The sequence below is a fragment of the Melospiza georgiana genome, chromosome 6 (assembly GCF_028018845.1).
Source record: "Melospiza georgiana isolate bMelGeo1 chromosome 6, bMelGeo1.pri, whole genome shotgun sequence".
NCBI classification, from domain to species: Eukaryota; Metazoa; Chordata; class Aves; order Passeriformes; family Passerellidae; genus Melospiza; species Melospiza georgiana.
The window spans coordinates 19,518,616-19,537,251 of NC_080435.1; the positions used below are offsets into that span (position 1 = coordinate 19,518,616).

Here is an 18,636-nt window from a genome sequence, read left to right on the forward strand (position 1 = left end):
TAAGATTTTAAACAAAACTTTACCAATTGTAAACACAGGCCTCAGGATTAAAATTTACCAATTTTAAACACAGGCCTGGATTTATTTTTCTTTAGAATTTTCCTGGTGCATTTACAATGTTCCATGCTGAGGAACACCATTAGTTTTAACAACCAATTTAGTATGGAAAATAATGCACTCCTTAGTTTTTGTTCGTCTGATCCCTTCAAGCACAGACCACCCCATACCACAAGGATTGTTTTACACAGCTCCAGTCTGAGGATTCAAAAGGCACCCATAGATTTTTTGGGCCATGATCTCACCTTGCCCAGTGGTATCCTCTGATTCACATTACAAAAATGGGAACACGTTGACAGATGACACAACGTTTAAAAGCTTTCTCCTTTAATTTTTAAAGTGCAAATGGAGCAAAACAGCTTTGGCACAGGAGATGGGTTTTACAGCACATTCTTGTACATCAGCTTTGTCTTGCCTTTGCAGTAACTCCACAGCATGTCCTGGTACAGTTTTATCCATCATTTTCTGCAGAGGAATTATGTACTTCCCCCTACATTTACTAGCAGCTGTTGTTTATAAAAAGGCCAGAAGCCACCTGTACAAGTGACGTTACTCCTTCCACTCTCAAGAATTACATCTAGCAATCATTCTGGAACTTGGAGCGTATCACAGAGTGAAACTAATGGAAGTTACCAGTTGTGGTGACATTTCCTCTGTAGCAAAAGCACCTGGTATTTCACTGACATTTCACGTACACTTAAGAAGCTTTTGTGGATTTTGGAGTGTGAGGGAGGTAACTGAAAAAGGAAACGACTTCACCTTTTCAGTGAACAGCCCCTCAAGTTTGCTCTATGAGGCGGATAGCAAACCAGAACCACTGTCAGGTTAGGAACTGCGCAAGCCTCAAAGCCCATCTAACTACAGCAGTCACGCTGAGAATGACGAAAACCAGAGCGTGGGGGTTTCCTTTGAAGGTAAGAGGCTTCAGCTAATTTTCATTATCTGAAGCATTTTATATTTTTTTAATCTTTTCTTCTTCAGACTAAGGGAAAACTTATAGAATCTTGACAGGAGTTTTTTCTAGATCAAGGAAGAACGTGACACTTGAGCACCACGCACAGCACAAAGCGAACTGAAAATTCCATAGGTCAGGAGCAGTATGTGTGATACAAAGATAAAATCATTTGCTGCTAACCCATGAAAAAATGTTTTAACAGATGCTTTTGTTAGGATAAAATTTTTTAAAAAGGGGTAAAAAATGTCTTGTCTTAGCCCTGGTGAAAAACACTGGAGAAACCCCAAAGTGAAAACAAAACCAGCAAACCTACCGAAAGAGAGGTTTGTAATATCCACTTTACATTTTAATTACAAATTCATTTAGAAATCACAGGTGAGTTGCTGTGTTTGTACCTGCTCCACATGAGGAAGTGCAGAGGTTTGCAATGAATATAAACAAACAGGTCTATTTACAGAGTTTATTAGGATCCATACATACATACACTAGGAAAGGCTGTACTGTACCTACTCGCTGCAGCTTGCATGTCAGAGAGCCGGGATCTCCCCAGGCTTAGCATCTTAGTGCACAGTGGGTTATAAGGAGTTTACTGACCAGAGTTCAAACCAAGTGGAGGTTCTGCAATGTGAACCAAGTACCTTATTATTAAGTTACTTTGTTATTTCTCCTTTAAAATCAGTTTGAAGGAAACAGACAGATAGACAGCCAAGTGCCTGTGCCGCACGAGAGCAGCCCCGTGCGTACAACCTCTCCCACGTACCCGAGCTCATTCACCCCGCAGTGTTCAGGCATCAAACATCCCTTGGAGTCAGTGGTTCTGCTGAGACAGTCAGCTGCACATAAATCAGCTACTCGTTTCTGCACCAAGCATAACTCAACTCATACTAAAGAAAAAAAACAAGCACCTGGTATTCTCAGGAATATACAAATATTTACCACAGTTTTCTCGCTCATTACAAAATCAGTTACAAAAGCTTACAGCACATTATGTACAATCTCTGCCCAAAACCACGGAGGAGCCTTCACGTGGCACCCTGACAGCATCCGTGGATCTTCTCCTGGAGCTGCCTCAGCTCGCTCCGCTCTCCTCCCGCTCCGCACTCCAGCGCCGCAGGTGTCTCACACGGTGCCATAAATAGGATTTGGGTTGGTGTTTCAGCAGGAAGGAGCTGAGCTAGTTCTTCTTGTGAAGGAACTTCATTTTGTTACCTAAAGGAAGCACACCGTCAGTCTGCAGCAGATAGCAAAGTCAATCCAAAGTGACAGCAAACGGGTGTAACTTGTAATCAGCATCAGCAGGGAGAAGAGCTGAGTTACAGAGCACTGACTGCCCCAACCCTTTCCTGTTCCACTCCTCGATCATGGTTTGTGTGAAAAATGCATGTATTTTATGATTGGCTTTTTGCAAATATTAAAATGAACATTATATGTGTTGTGTTAGAAAGTAATGCTGTATTAATTCTCTTAAGTACTGTGTTAAATATAGTTTTAGGTTATAGAAACTGTTAAAATAGAAACTATGCTATGTAAGATGCTTTGTTTAAAAGAAAGGACTCGCAGCTAGATAACAGTCACAGGACACCTAAATCTTTCAGAGAAAAAGAATTTTTTGCCCTCTTATCAGAAGAAACGAACTTCTTCCCGCCTCGAAGGCGCTGTTAGGATTCGGAGGAAGAAGCTGAAGATGACCAGACAGAATCCTGTGTTTGAATGGGATTTATGCATCATGTGTCAAGTGTGACTATGCAGGAGGCTATTGCTTTTAAGGGTTAATCCTCTGTTAACGGGGGTCCTTTTTCGGGCTCATGATGCCCAGAAAAAGGTACCCGGACGTCCGTAACTCTTTGTCTCTGTTGTCTCATATTGTCCTAAACATTTTATTACTATTAGACTTTTAAAAGTTTTAAAAACAAGTGATTGGCGTTTTTCACAGCTTGGTTCCCCCATCCCCAAGTGAAAATGAAAGTGTTAACAAGGACCGTCATTAAATCTGGTTTTATACCTTTAACTATGTTTTCATTGCTTTCTTTTTTGTAGTTCCTATCACGCTGAAACCACTCTACTACCTCACTTCACCTCGGGTACGGCTTTTTCAAATTAAAAGCAAAAAAACCACCACAACCAAAACCCACCATCACACTGAAAATTTCAGAAATACTTCTAAAGCTTTTCCTCACCGAGGCCTCGCAGGAACTTGTTTACTCCGCTTTGTTCCGTGTCCGGGAGCTCCTCCAAATACTGTTCCACCCTCTGCTCGAAGAGCCCTGCGGCAGAGGGAGACAGGCCTGGCTGAGCCGTGTGCGGCTGATCCCGGTCCCCGCGCAGCCCCGGCTCCCGCCCCGGCAGCCTCCGCTCGCAGCGCCCTTCCGGTTAACCGGGCGGGAGTTCAGGGATGGTTTCCGCCTTCCCGGTGAGCACGGGGGATGGAGGGGCGCTGCCGCCATCCGCGGGACCCCAGCAGCGCAGGGCAGACACCCACCCGTACCTTTAGCCCTGCATTTCCTCAGCTCCCTGTCCTGGATGAAACCGGCGAACATTTGGGATTCCATGAAAACTTCCAAGAAGCGGCGGATACTCTTGGAGGCCACAGATTTACGGAAAGCCTCCCTTTGGAAGACACGCTCTCCTTTTTCATTCTGGGTTAGGAACAGGGAATAATGGCCAACTGTCTCCACAAAGAATCGGATAAAAACCTCAGACACTAATCCATTCAGGGTGTTACATTCTGCAAAATAAGGCAGCAATAAGACACCAAAATCAGCTGCTACCAGAGCTGTCAGCATTATCCCCGCAGGGCCAGGCCGTGCGTCTCCCGGTTCCCTGACGCCGCGCTAACAACTGGCAGGAGTGGCAGCGGCTCCCTGCACACCTGGATGCACACGGAGAGGGTGACAGCGCCATAGCCACGGTGCCGGTCTGCAGAATTGGTGTTCTGTGACCAAGAGTCAGCGAGAATTACAAATCCTCAGCAAACTAAACATTTGATGGGTGTTTCATCAAAATTAAACCTGCTGTTTTCACTCTTGAGCAAATTCTCTTCAAAAACTTCTGAATGATTCAGCATTAAAATGTTTTTCTCTGAGGATAATAAGTCTCTACCAAAAACTGATCAAAAATGGTCTGTTGTAGAATTTGGGCTTTCATCGTTTTGGAGATGTTTAAACAGTCTTATATATGTAATGCAGATGATTAGAAATAAATTCCAAAAACTGAATAGGGGCCTGTTTCATACCTTTAAACCACAGGCATCTCAATTCACCCTGGGCTGTTTTTATCACTGCTGAAGAGAAATATGAACCTTCAGAGACAGCCCAACCCATCTTGGACTAAAATTCTTTTCTGGTGGTACCTGCTTCTCCCCTGAAAATACCAAGTGCCAAGAGCAATTCCAAACTCAGACACACCCCTAAGCCTGGAGAATTATCTGGATTGAGTTAGGGCCAAGTTAACTGCAAACCTCTGTTTGAGCAAAGGTTCAGAGGGACCCATAGGAATCCTTGTCATTTGCAAAGAAATTAAAATAAACCACAGGTGAGGTATCACTGTCTGTTGATGCCATCAGTCTCATTCTCCTGTGTGCTCAGAGACAGCCTTTGATGTCACCAGAGGTATTTGAGACCTCAAGTCCCATCTTTGTTTCTCCTGCATGGAAAATCACAATTCTACCTACATTTGTTTATTACACAAGTCCCTGTTTCCAAAGGAACTTACCATCATCTGAATCACTATCTGAATCCTGATTTATCAGTTCATTCTTTCTCTCTAGAGCCTGCTCCAGAGCAGCTTGCAATTTTCTAGGCAATAGTGTGTCTTCATCATCCATCTGATGGAGGGAAAAAAAATCTTTAAGCCACAATAATATATTCAGGAACTCCAGCAAATACTTTCAGCAGGTTTAGAATTCAGATGAAAAATATTTGCATCTGCTACTGTCATGGCCACATATATAAAAGAATGAGAATCTATGCGCAACTAACAAATACTTCTAAAAATTTCTTGTCACTCTGAATAAGATTAAAGTCAGGAATGATAATCCAAAGAGCAGGTAAACACAAAAATGTGAAATCAGCTCTTCACATGACAAAGAGTCCAAATAGTCCTGTTTAACTAAATACACATCGTGTGAAATCTTGCTAGGGGTACACACAGCTGCTGTAGTTGGTTGTAGGCAGCTCCTTTGGTCCTTGACAGTGGTTTTTACTGTTTTCTAGTCTGTCTTGTTTTCTGGGTCTTGCCCCTGTTGCTCTCTTCATTTTATTTTATGCTTGTTCAGCAGAAGCCAGGTAAGCACAGGAGCCTTAGCTGTGCCACTGTTCACCAGCGAGGGAATTGAACACAAAGTTTCCCCATGCAACCTGCAGACTGTTGGTTTGAAATTATTTAGTGCCACATGACTGTCAGGAGATGGTGATCCCTCATCTCCTTGTTTACAAGGTTTCTGCTTTTCCTGTCACATTAAACTATTCTCCACCTCTGTGCTCTCGGGAACTTTCTTTGCTATTTTTGTCCTTTTCACCTCCAACAGTGTGTGTTTTCTTGCTAAGGCGATGTTATTGTCCTTGGATGTTTTCTTTCCACTGTGAATACAGTTCTTGATTCCTTGTGACAGCCACAGCCTCACTCCCTTCTGCCTACTGAGAATTTCTTGTTTGCAGGTGGAACAGAAAATGAGAACTTTTTTTTTCCCTCATCGCTTTCCCTTTGCACACACAATTCCTGCCAAATCCCTCTGATCAAAGAAACCCAATCAGACCATAGGGGTAAACAGCTTGCCAGACTGCATGGCAGCATTCTGAGCTGTACTTTTACCTGTCTGATGAATCGATCAGATCCCAGGTTAACCATCAAAGCCTACAGAAAAGAAAACACTGCTGTGAAATGTATCTGAAGACACAGAAAACATTCATTTGTTCATTGGTTTTTAATAGCAGAAGATCATCTGCTGAACAAGCCTCAACATGAATCAAATTCCTACTGTGAAACAAGAGGTTGTGTGCTTTATGAAACAACATGAAGGTTTTCTTTAGAGCTACAAGTCTAATTTAACATAGATACAACAGATCTCATACTAGATTAATATATTAAAAAAGCTAAAAGGTTTTTTTTTTCTTAAATCTACCCAAGTTATAACTAATAATTTTGTTAACATGAAAAGTGTTTCAAGGGGTTTAAAGAAAACAATGTGGAGGCAGCGGGGATTCCAAAGGGCAAGGGTGTGAAATACTCATGATAAAGCAGCAAAGCTGAGAGATGGAGCTGGGAAGATGTGGAAGAGCAATGTTAGGAAAGCAGAAGGGAAATGGAGCAGAGATTTACCTGGGCCAGAGGCACACAGGGCCTTGGAAGCGAGCACAAGAAAATTCCTTAGAAAAAGGACAGGAAACTAATAGGAGCAAGAGAGAAAAGAGTGTGTCCTTGAGTATTCTTGTGTTTTTTTTACTGGAAGGGCTGATGAAGTGCAACTCTCATTTGATTTCCAATATAGTAACAACAAAGTCTTAGAAGTTAAAACTGTTAAAGGTTTTGTCTCCTGTGTGGGCTATGGCTTCATGCACCACTTCCATAAGGATTAAGAGATGTCATAGCAGATGGCTTCCTCTTGTTCCAGAACAAATCAGCATATTTACACCCTAAGTACTGGTGACTAGGTAAACATTCACTTGTCTCTGACAAGGTGCCAGGTGTGGAAGAGAGGCAGAATAAAAGAGAAGAATAAAGCTACTGCTGCAGCTTTGCCAAGAGGCAGTTGCCGATGAGAACCAGGCAGAGAAGAAACAAAGAGGCAGATTAAAAATTAAACATGTGAGGATTTATGTCCCAGTGGCAGCCCTCTCCTAGGAGAGGCCAGCTTTACTCCAGGCAAACAATTGTGGTGCCAGCTCCTACCTCCTCTACGGGCAGGTCCTTGAGTTTGGGCAGGGAGCTGGAGAGCAGTCCCACCAGGAAGGGGGTAGGGCAGCACACGATGTCAATCATGGACGAGGGCAGGACAGGAATGAAGGTGTGCTGCCAGGAGAAGGGGTACAGCAGGGCCACTACAGCGTGGGAGCAGCTCGACAGGGTGCTGGGGAGAGAGCAACAACCAGGTCAGCAAAGGCTGTTCTTGGCTCACAACACCTTCCACCCGCTGAGAGACTGTTGAAATACAAGTGCCCAAGGTGCTGCCTCTGGCACTCGTGTCTTCAGACAGGCCTTGGTCTCCTTCCAGTCCCTACCCTCTCTGTGCTGTGCAGTGTGGCAGCTCACAGCACACCTCAAACCAAAGGTACAAAACTAGAACCTGTCTGTTTCAAAATACAATCCATTTGTTTCATAGCAGATGGTTTGATCTAGAAGTCAAGATTCCATGTTCCCAAAAGCACTCAAAAGCAGCCACTTTGAACAATTCTTAAAACCCAAAAGCAACTTCAGATCTTGGCTGTTACGATGATATGAGTAGTAAAACAACATAATAGTAATGTTCTTAACTACAGGGACAAAGGGCGAATGAAAAGTAAAATAAAATTGGGAAAAAAATCCTCACAAAAAACTCTACCAAATCAGATATTAAAAGCCCCCAACAATCAATACCTGTTCCAAAGGAAAGCTGGTAAAAGCAACACATTTTTCAAAGATAGTGTATTTTTTGACAATAGCATCTTTTTATTATAATACATTTTAAAGGATTTATTAACCAACTTCAGTGATAAAGGTATTGATCCTGCTCAGCAGAGTACTCTAAAATATAGGTTGGTAGCTCCTAAACCTTAAGGCTTGATATTATCATGGCAAATGTCCTTCCATCTACTGAATCCAATTTCCTTTTTGCAGTCACATGGTTTCCAAATGTTAAAAATTAAGGAACATCATGACCAAGTGGGTTTTAACATCAGGGGAATAAAAACAAGCTCTCCATATCACAGCTACATTGTCTGCCTCTCACAGGCTGAGATGACAGAAATTTGGATCGAACGTGACTGAACTAATTTTCTTGCATTGCAAACTTCTGCTGTGCTTAATGCAGCTACAAAGAAGTATAAATAATAACTGCAGAGCTGTTACTGCTTTAAAATGCTGGGGAAAGATGCTCATTTCTTCTACTGCAAGACTTGGTGGAGACTTTAGGTGGCATCAGACCTCCACCAGAATAACCTTCATCAGCATTTTTACTTCAGTTGTGAATTGTTCCAGAGCCAGAGGAAAGGTTTCACCTGTTTGTTCCCATCAGTGATTTACCTTCAAAGTTTGCTGCATGAGAAAAATGAGAATTAGGGGACAAAGAGAAAAAATGTTGGGGAAGAGCAAATCCTCGTGCTTTACTTTACTTTAAAATTGTTTTACTGCAAATAATCTGCTGGCTTGGTTTTAATTGACACTTCCTTTAAGATCTGACAATCACAGCATGGATTTATAACAAATGTTGCCTGACACAAGGTTGTTGTAAAATGATGCATTTCTCTAATTTTTATATATATATTTTTTTATAAGAAGCAATGGTGCTGCCATGGCCTCGTATTTTGGTCTCAAGCATTTAGCACAGCAAGCACACTGGTGTGCTTTGGAAGAGCTGTGGAACATGGTACAGACTCCCAGCACTTCCTCAAGATCACTTCAACGACTCCCTGGCATTTTCACCTACAACAAATTCATCTTAGCTGAGCAACTAAAAAAAGAGCCACGTTAAGCTAAAAGCAGGAAGACAAACATTCTTCTGCTCTTCAGTGAGTATTTGTTTCCTCTCTGTAAAATGCCCTTTTGTAACATGTTGTGTTACACGCAGTGCTGTGACGTAAATCAGCCCCTGCAGCCTCTTGTGCCTGCTATTCCCACGCTGGGGAGGCTTTCAGCCTCCAGCACAGGCCACTGGAATCTCTTCCTGAGCTTTCCTGGGAGCCAGCTGGGGCAGGGCAGGGAGCAGAGTGCTGGGGGTGTCCTGTGGCAGCACCCAGCTCTAGTAGGGGTGCCCTCTGCCAGCACCCCAGCACGAGTAACACCGCCCTGGCAGCGCCTTGGCCTCTGCACTTCAGCACTCCACACACAGCTCTTAAATCCAGCCTCAGAAAATCTTTCCTTCTGGAACATCTCATCCCCATGAAACATCCCCTCCAAGCTTCCAGCCCCCAGAATCTCCTGCTGCCATCCCTGCTGGACTCCTGCAGGACTCCTACAGCTGTCACCAAACTCCTGCTTGTACAAAGTGCCTGCCCTAGCTGGAAAGTTTCATATTTAGAATGAATACACATCTTTCACTTCAGTGAAATTTTACAGTTTGTAAGATAAAATTCAGAGGTGATATGTATAAAGGAGCCCCCAGCCTAAATCTCCAAAATACAGTTCAGAATCTTTTAAAGGGATATTACTGATGAGAAGCATGTTCAGTAAAGTAAAAAAAGAAAGGCCTACCCTGGGAAACCAAGCGTGCTCCAGTTTTTCCTTTCAAAATGTGCAACCCACACATTATCCCAACTGTTCTTGTTTATGAGAATTAAGCAGTAAGGTCAGATGGTTTATTTTCTTTAAGGTGTGTGAAGCACACAAAGTAAAGCAACAGAATCATCAAAATTAGATTTTCAAAATATTTTCACTTTTAATACTCTATGGCAGTTCAGAGAGCTGGTTTGGAGAGTGGGCTTTTCCATTTGGCCTGTGCATTTTTACAGGAATGCTGCATAATGTTCTAGCTGTTGTTGACACTTCTTGATTTCCATGGGTTTTTTCATCTTGTAAAGAAATTATTTGGAATTTGCCAACATTTTGGCTTTCTCTGTGCCTTTTTATTCACTAGATTAAAAAAACCTTCAGTGTTTGATCTTCTCCCCGTGAAGGCAGTAATACAAGATTATACAAGTATATTGAGACAGTTCTTAAAGACAAATTTCTCTTGAAGAGATCCTTTATCATGTTACAGGCAAAATATGACATTGCTTCTTTCCCACTCAGAGTTGATTTATGTTCCTCTGGGCTATTTTGTTTCCCAAATCATTTTCTCATGATAGCACACAGAACCTTTTCCTTGTTGTGTCGCTGGCTGGGGAGGTGCAAGCTCAGACTAAGAGCTGAGGCACCAGGATTTCAGACACAGCTGTGACTCAGCTGAATTTTGGAGATGGCTTATGAACACCGTTCAAGTCTACATCAAAAAGCAAATCACTGTGACTTAACAAGAACCTTTTCTGTCCTTTAGATAGGGAGAATGTCTTGTAGCAATTTCTGGGTTGGCAACCAACAAATAACCCCAAGCTTAGGCTGTATCCATATCTTAGCACAGTTAGCACGCTCTGAGAAGGACAAGCTGCTGCAGGGGATGGACACTGCCCTGGCTGGGATGTCAGTGCTGGCTGTGCTTTTTCAAGGACTGTGCCTTGTTGCACACTGCAAGTCACCAACTCTCTCAAACTGCTGAAGTCATATTCAGTTACAATTTCTACTCCCAATGGAAATATTCCACAAATACCCTTGATAAGTCTCTTTCTGACAACAGCCATTCCTTCCTGCTTCTCCCTCCACACCTAGAACTTCTCACAGGCCCAAGGAAGCTTCACACCCTGAGCATCTCCCAAATCCAGGACTGAGCCTCTAGCACAAACAACCACTCCCTGATCCTAGCTTACTATTGACATGCACCTCCACAGTCAGTTTGGCATTTGCATTGAAGGAGAAAGCAGGAATATCCCTTTCATTCCTCCACCTCCCCTGAGGGACAGACAAGGTTCCTCAGCCAGGAGAAGAGGGAGGCACCCCTCACATGCAGGGCCAAGCCACCCAGCAGCTCTGTCACCCCAGGCTGGTGCCAGCTCTGAGCTGTGCCAGTGCTCTGGACCGTGCCCTGGACTGGGACCAACTCACCCAGTCTGGGCTCCCTGCTCCCTCACATTGAGAAACACAGCCAAAAACGTAAATTCACAAAAAAAGTGTTTCCACTGTTTACTTTTCCACAACCTTTTATGTTCCTCATCTCTCCCTGCTGATTAAATGATGTTGCTCTGCCCACATTTGCTGAAGTCTTTCATCTGCCCTGTTGACACATTCATGCTGAGCCCACAAGCACTTTGAGTTACCTCCCTGACACACATCCCTTGTCTGCTCAGGAGAGCTTCCTCCCACCTGAGGCTGGAGTCTGGAGGCTCTGTCCTTCCCATCCCTTGACTCACATGGGTATTACACACCAGGATGTCTCCTCATCACAGGCCATGGCCCTGCTTTTCTGGGACAGCTCCTACACTTGGGCCACTGATGAGCTGTGTAGCCAAAACAAATCCCTGACACTTCCCTTCTAGATCCTTCCATGCCTCTCCTGATCCTGGATTAACTCCAGTCTCTCACAGAGGTCTGTGACAAATCTGCAAGATAAAACAGTCTGAGAGGTTTGCAGAGGACTCTGGGGAGAGGCTACAGGCCAAGGGCTCAGCCCAGCTCCCCTCCAGCACAAACAGGCTGCAGAGGTGGAAAGGACAAAGTAGAAAACTTGAAAAGCATCAATTAAAGGGCAAGTGGAAGCAAAATCCGTGGCAGCCTGATAGACTTTGGGTGGAGTTGGAGAGCAGGCAGCACTGCTGTTGCTGTGCTGGCAGAAATTCAGGGCAGTACTGTGCTGTGCCAGATACAGTGCACTCCAAGGCCCTGACAAAATAAAGGTTTCTCTGGGTTCATAAGAATAAATAAGAGCAGCATTATTAATCAGGTTGATAAGACTAAGTAATAGCATCAGGGACAAGACATAAATGAAAACTTCTAAGTGTCAGAAGTGACAGTCTTCCAACTCCAGCTGGCTGCAGTGAGCTCCTGCAGCATTCCTGCAGGTCAGCTCTTGAAGTGAGCCCTTGGGGATCCCTGGCCCTGGAAAAGCTGCCTGACAATGGGGACATGTTACTGCTTTCTCCAGAGTGTGGGTGCTCAGCTCCAGGACTCCCCCTGACCCCCAGGTGCTCTGCTCCTGAGGCCCCCTGAGCCCCCACATTAATGGTTTGTCTTTCATTCCAGGTTCTGTGTGGTGAGGATACAGTTTTTGTTAACCCACATACCACCAACTACTCACCAAAAAGGGCAGAGAGGAATAAAATAAGAATCCAAGACTTCATTTGCTGTAATGGTGCAGGACATCTCCAGTTTTCCAGCCAGTATAAAATTATCAGACAAGACAAATACAAATTCTTCCTATACAAAATCATCGCTGTTTCTCTGTTACCACTGCTACGATGTTTAATTGGGGAAAAAAATCTTCAATTCCTGTCTTTTGACTTAAATCAAAGAAATGGCATGTTTTTGCAGCTTTTTGAACAAGAACTAACCCTTAAGGGCTGCCATTCCTGATGGCTGTGGGATACCTCCCTATTTGTAGGATTGCTTGCATTTGTAAGGCTCAATTTCACATGATATGGATTCAAAATTTGACTTGTTTTCAGTGATGTTTTTGAGCTTGTGTGTCTGCCTCTGGATAACCATTTTGGTTTCCAATTGAAAGCAAAGATATATAGAATCAAAATAATTCAGGTAGGAAGAAACGTCAGGAGATCAACTGATCCAATTCTCCCTTGCTTGACACCAGATCAGTTTGTTTCCAAAACCAAATAAAATTATACATTATTTTGTTTTATTAAACATCTTTGCTGCACATTTTTGGTGAAGAAGGTAATGCCCTGTGTGCCAAGGACTCCTACCTAGTGATGTCTAAACTCACTCTGATTTGGCTATGTTAGAAGCCATCTTAAAAAAATCTTTGTTATGCATACTAAAAAGAGCCTTACTTAGCTGCTAATTTCTTCAGAATAAATTGTTAGCACTAAGCAAAACCTCCTTCTGTAGCCTTGGGCTACACTGAGAAATGAAAGCTCCTCTGGGAGAAAGAGATCATCTTCTTCCTGCAGAGAACCTGAGGGGAGGGAAGAGAAGGAAAGGAAAGGAAAAGGAAAAGGAAAAGGAAAAGGAAAAGGAAAAGGAAAAGGAAAAGGAAAAGGAAAAGGAAAAGGAAAAGGAAAAGGAAAAGGAAAAGGAAAAGGAAAAGGAAAAGGAAAAGGAAAGGAAGGCAAGGAAGAAGCTGAATTAAATGCAAGGAGGTAAAATTAAGATCTGGGAGGTAGACCTGGGAGGGGAGGGAGACAAAATGAGCCTGATGAGCAGGTAAAAAGGAAACTGAGGGCAAAGGGGCTGGGATGGAAAATTAAGAGACAAGACAGTGACTGGCTGGGCTGAACAATGCAAGGACCAGGGAAAACCATTTAATATGAACATGACTGAAGCTATCACACACATATGATGCCAAGGTGAAACTGGTCCCTCCCTGTTGCTATAGGCAGAGGGAAGGAGGTGGGGCTGTCTGATGCCACTTGCCTCTCCTCTGTCAGTACCAGAGAGGCTGAGAGGGGCAGAAACTGCAGGAGGGAAGGTCACACACCAGGACAGCTGAAGGTGACAGAAGCTCAAAGCCCACTGGTGGCACAGATGGAAATCAAATACAACCAGTGCTCTACACCTCAGCCACTGCTGCTAAGCAGACAGACACAAACCCACAGTTTTATCAGGAAAAATTCTCAAACTGAAAAGTTTCTTCCACAACAAATATATTTACCTGTCCCTGAGAGGAAAAAGATTATGACCAATATAAACACCAGAATTTGGTCTTAACATATTTTTGTTTGACCCAAATTAATTGTAATCCAGTAAATTATCTGGGCACTAATAAAATAATTCTTTCCAATGACTACAGAGCAGCAGGAGTTGCAATCAGGTCATGCCTCACCTCACCAATTAAAGCATGAGGGGACAGGCAAATTACTGTTTTAGGCTTTGATTCAACACAGTATTTCAGCAGAAGCTTCAGCTTTAATTTACTTTCACTGTGCTGAAATACTTTGCTGAAATAAAGCCTCAAAGACCTTTATTTTCCCACTTCTGTTTTAATCAGACCAGCCCTCAAGACATAATAAACACCTTGTGAACCACAAGTTCCCTCACTGCTGTGGGAGAGGCTGCTGCAAAGGCAGCAGCAAGGCATGTTGAAGCTTTGGAAATTTGAATAATTTTTACTTTTCTAGAAGCCCTTCAGGGGCTGGGCAAACTACAGAGGTTCCTTCAAGCCTTTTTAAGGTGGTTTGGAATTAGAGACTGTAATTTTGAAGCTAATAAATATTGTAGTTTCATGTTAATGTATTATTAATACATTTTTTAATTTTAAGAATATAATTTATTTTTAAAGTCAAGTAATTAGATTTTAACGTCCTGGATTATGAATTCCCTGTGGCAGAATCTCCTGTAAAGGGTCCAGCTCTGTGTAGGGGTACACAGGGAGGAGGACTCCCCTGCTGCTGCCAAACACTTCTCCTCACCTGACCTTCAAGTGAATCTGTGAAAATCTGGGTATCTGCAGGAAGTTTAGGATGGAGTGGTTGCATGTGTGACCTAAAAGAGAGCTCTGAAGCTGCTGAATTTCCTGTTACTAAATCTGATTTCTCTACACTAACCAATAAGATGTTCAAAATCAAAATAGTGTGTTCATACTCCATCGAAAATTGCATGAGTTTGGACTGTAAAAGCCAGAGTAATATTTTGCATTTATTTTATACAGCAAATATTTAATAAGAGGTGAACTAAGAGTCACCACCTGAGGTCTTTAGTAGCTGGCCCAAAGTATGCAGCTAATTTGTATCTCTGATCAGTACCCAATATCTTTCTTTTCAGGAAACACAGACAAATCTGTGCATATTTTAGCTTGCTTTTTCTCTTGATGGCACAGGAGACCCACCAATGGAAGGCTGTGTTTGAATAAAATTGGGAATTCTCTAGTGTAAATGTGATGATGGATGGGAACACATACAATCCATATGAGGGTCATGGGTCCATTTGGCCCATCTCAAATTCAGCAGCCAGTTCTGAACAATTCACAACTCAATCATCACACACACTACAAGAATTACTGCTACAGTGAACCTCTGGCACAGGGCAAGGAGCTCCCCAAAGCACAAAGAGCAGATCTCCCTGTCTGTTATGGGCTGGAACATCTCTCACCCAGACCTGACAAATATCCACATGTTCTACCAGCAGTGAGGCCACAGCTCAGACCAGAAGCAGGTGAAAATCCCTCACTCTGCACAGGAGCTGGACAAAGCAGGAACCTTGCTCAACAAGTGAACACTTGCTAGGGTGGGTGACTGCTTTGCCAAGCCAGCAGTGCTGCCCTGGCACCTGTGCCCTCAGCCTCCAGGTCCATCCACACTCCCCCCTCCTGGCAAGCAGCAGCCTGGTGCAGAAGGGACAGCCAAACTTTGCTGGTGCCAGAGTGAAGGGCAGAGTCCAACCACAGTGGCTTCCCTAGTTTGAATGCTGACATATTTGCTGCAAGTGACCTCTGTGATATCTCATGGAATGCAAACAAGTGATAACACTGGCAGGGAGAGAGGGGCACTGAGACTGAGGAGGAAATGCATATTTTCCACATCACATCAGGCCAATTATCAGTTATTGTCCTTTCCAAAATCCTTTAACTATGCTCACAGCTCCAAGAGTGAAGCTGTTTAACCTTCACACCACTCAAATGGCAGTTTTGGCCCATGCAAAGGAGCTAAACTCAAACCCAAGCCTTCTCTTACAAGTAACAAGTCACACACTTCAGGTTTTATGTGGTGCTTCCTACAGGGCAGCAGGAGAACAGCCAAGCTTATAAACCTCTCAGAAAGGAATCCCAGGATGTCCTCACCTGTCTGGCAAAAGCAGGGCTGCAGTTCCTTATCAGTGGCACCAGTGACGCACTTAACTTTGGGACAGGTCCAGTGACTACTGAAGGTGAGTTATGGAGAGCAGAGGCAGCAATGCTTTTGTGCTATTGATGATTCTTAGGAGGAGATTTTTTTGTGATGAACTAAAGGTTACAACCCTGTTTCTGCAATTGTTTTCCCTGACTTGGATTCACAGAGCCATGGTTTGCCTCACTGCAGTGCCAAGGAGCACAGCTCATGGAGCAGACTTGCCCAACATTTTGTGTCATCATCTGGTCTCCTTTTCTGGTCCTTCCTTCTTGTACTTGACAGAAAACTGAGTGGGCAGCATCTTCACTGATAAACTCTTGTCTGGCCACATCCCCTTCAGCTTTAGTGTGCAACATCCTCTCCTGGTTTGGGCTGTTTTACCCTCCCAGCATGGATCCATCACTGACACTGAACATGTTCCCACAGCTTCACAGAGACGGACACCATGGAAGATGATGTGCCCTCAGAGGTTCTTTTTTTAAAGCCAGTGGATTTTTCAGTCACATAAAGTAATTCAGATTTTCAATGTTTGATAATCAAACAGCTCATTAGTACATATAAAAGGAGTAAGTGTAGGTTCATTCTGACTATACAAGAGGCTTTCTTTTTGGTTTTCATCCAAATTTTGCAAAAATCTCCAAAATTTACATAATCTGCCAGATTTTAGTTCAGTAAGAGCTGCATTTTCAGAACCAGCTCTCCATCCCTTTTGGGAACACTTGAGTGACAGAGTGGGGTCCCACAGATAACCTGCAGAGCACAGCCCTGGCTCAGGCCAAGACCAAGGCTGCATCCCATGGAGCTGAGAGCTGCAGAGCAGAGAACACTGCTAGGAGAGCTCTCCCTGTCTCAGAGAGTAGCTTTGAAGTACTTAATTTAAAAGAAAGCAGAGAAGAGTTGATTAAAGGGGATTGTGGTATTAACAAAGACTTTATTTTTTGCTGCTGTAATACCTGTGTGTAAGCAAGGCACATGAAAGCCCCTGGAGAAAGAGACATGCAAAGTGCCCGACAGAATGAGGACTTGCCTTTTCAAGAAAATGGGATTTGGGGAAAAAAGTCATTGCTTTGACACATCAGCTACCTGCCCAAGCTTTGTCAGGTGGTTGCAAGAAAAAACAAACATTTCCAAGTGTGAAGTTATCCTTTGTATCCACAGAGTTCTCCAATCGTTTTCCTGCAGGACAATTTGTTAGCATGAATCCAGAACTAAAGTGTCTCAGAGCAGGTGCTCCAGAGCAGAGTTAACTCCTTGTTCTTTCCACACTGGGACCTTTGCTCCCACCACCCCTTGCTCACACTGAGGGTTTCAGATTCCCAGGCCATTGCTCCACTGTTAACAGTGGACAGCTGTAAAGCAGGGTGAAGTATTTTTCTAGGTAGTAACCAGTGAGGAGAGGAACAATCTCCCCCTAATCTATCTCATTTAAAAGCTGAAAAGAGGGAATCTAAATCCTCTTGCAAGGAGCAAAAAGTCAAGTTGGGAAGATGCTGCAATTTACTGCCACATTGTGCCAATAAGCAATCCAGAAGGGAATTACCAAGCACCAGGGCTGTCTTTGTATCCCATTTCCTTTCATGGGGAAGGAAGAGAAATTTTTTTGCACAAATTGAAAGTGGAAAAATTATGTTTTCCCACTGTAGAGCATTGGCCAAAGCCTGGAGTGACATAAATAAATACCACTGGAAAGCAGGGGAGGAGGGAAGGAAGAAAAGGAAAATTATACAAGCTGTACCCTTCTTGGGACATGGCATATTAAAAATGTCACTATTAGGTTGTTTTCTCTAGGACTGTGGAATATTAAACAAGCCAGAGACTTTGAATGTTCATTTTGTTTCTTGGTCTGTCCCTTTTGCCTGACACACATTTTCCTACTGTCCATGTACAGCTGCTTTGTTGGCATCAGCCATCACCAATCTAAGTGCTGGACAAAGTAATCCAAGTGGTAGAAAATGTAATTTACCTCTTGAGAAGAGGGAGAAAAGTGCAAAATTTCTCTCAAGAATCTTGGAGACAGCTCTGCTAGCCCCCTGAACAGAGGCTGGTCTGGCTCTCACTGGAGGAAACAGAAACTCTCTGGTTACACACAGGACAAATGGATGTTTTTGCTGTGGAATAAATTCTGTCTACACTGGATAATTATACAAGGGCTCCTTCCTTCCACTGCAGAAATTAGTGAACGAAATTCTCTAGCTTATCTTCAGCATATCAGACCAGACAAGCACAATAATCCTGACAGTATTAAGATAACACTTCAAGTTCTTTGGATAAAAATACACCAGAAGAAATGTCAGCCATCCATACTTCTCCTGGGTTTAGAGTGAAGATCTGTGAGCTATTACACATTCCACAGGTGCAGTAGTCTGCATCTCCAAACATCATCTTTAATGCACAGTTGATAATTAAAAGACTACCAAGACCCTGTAGCCTGTGCTCAGAAATGGTACAGCCCAGTCAGAGACTGGCAGCAGTAAATTCTCCCTCACAAGCTGGTTTCTGGCATTTATTTTTTGTCAAATTTCTCTCACCTTTCTTTTACTGGTGATGGAGAATGTAAAGGAAGTCTTGATTGCTGGCCAAAGCTCACATCTATTTACCTCTCCATTAGCACATCTCTCTGTGCTAATACACGTGTTTTTACCTTTTAAGCTGCAGGTTGGCAGACTTTACAAGTGCTACAAGATGACAGCTACTGGAAAGGAGCTTTCCCAGGCAGTTGGTGAAGCTGTTCAGACCTGACATGACCATGATTGGTTTGTAAGAATTAAATCCCACTTTTGTTAATAAAAAAGGAACAATAAGGAAATACAAAATGAGCTTGCACTTTAGTAATCTGCCCCAGAAATTAGCTATTCTTGCTTTTCCACTTGACCTTGCTACTGGACTGAGGAGGAATGATTTACTACT

At 43.2% G+C, this 18,636-nt stretch overlaps 1 protein-coding gene across 2 annotated transcripts in view; it reads right to left on the minus strand.

Moving 5' to 3' along the window:
* Positions 1-366: 366 nt before the first annotated feature.
* The window catches only part of DENND2B (DENN domain containing 2B), a 153,029-nt gene continuing 134,759 nt past the window's right edge, over positions 367-18,636 (minus strand). For both annotated transcript variants that reach the window (XM_058026283.1, XM_058026282.1), the window contains 6 exons: positions 6,899-7,076; positions 5,822-5,863; positions 4,724-4,835; positions 3,498-3,737; positions 3,190-3,276; positions 367-2,221 (listed from right to left, as the gene is read on the minus strand). In XM_058026283.1, the coding sequence (XP_057882266.1) occupies positions 2,187-2,221; positions 3,190-3,276; positions 3,498-3,737; positions 4,724-4,835; positions 5,822-5,863; positions 6,899-7,076 (694 nt within the window). In that variant the 3' untranslated portion in view covers positions 367-2,186. The remainder of the gene's footprint in view (positions 2,222-3,189; positions 3,277-3,497; positions 3,738-4,723; positions 4,836-5,821; positions 5,864-6,898; positions 7,077-18,636) is intronic.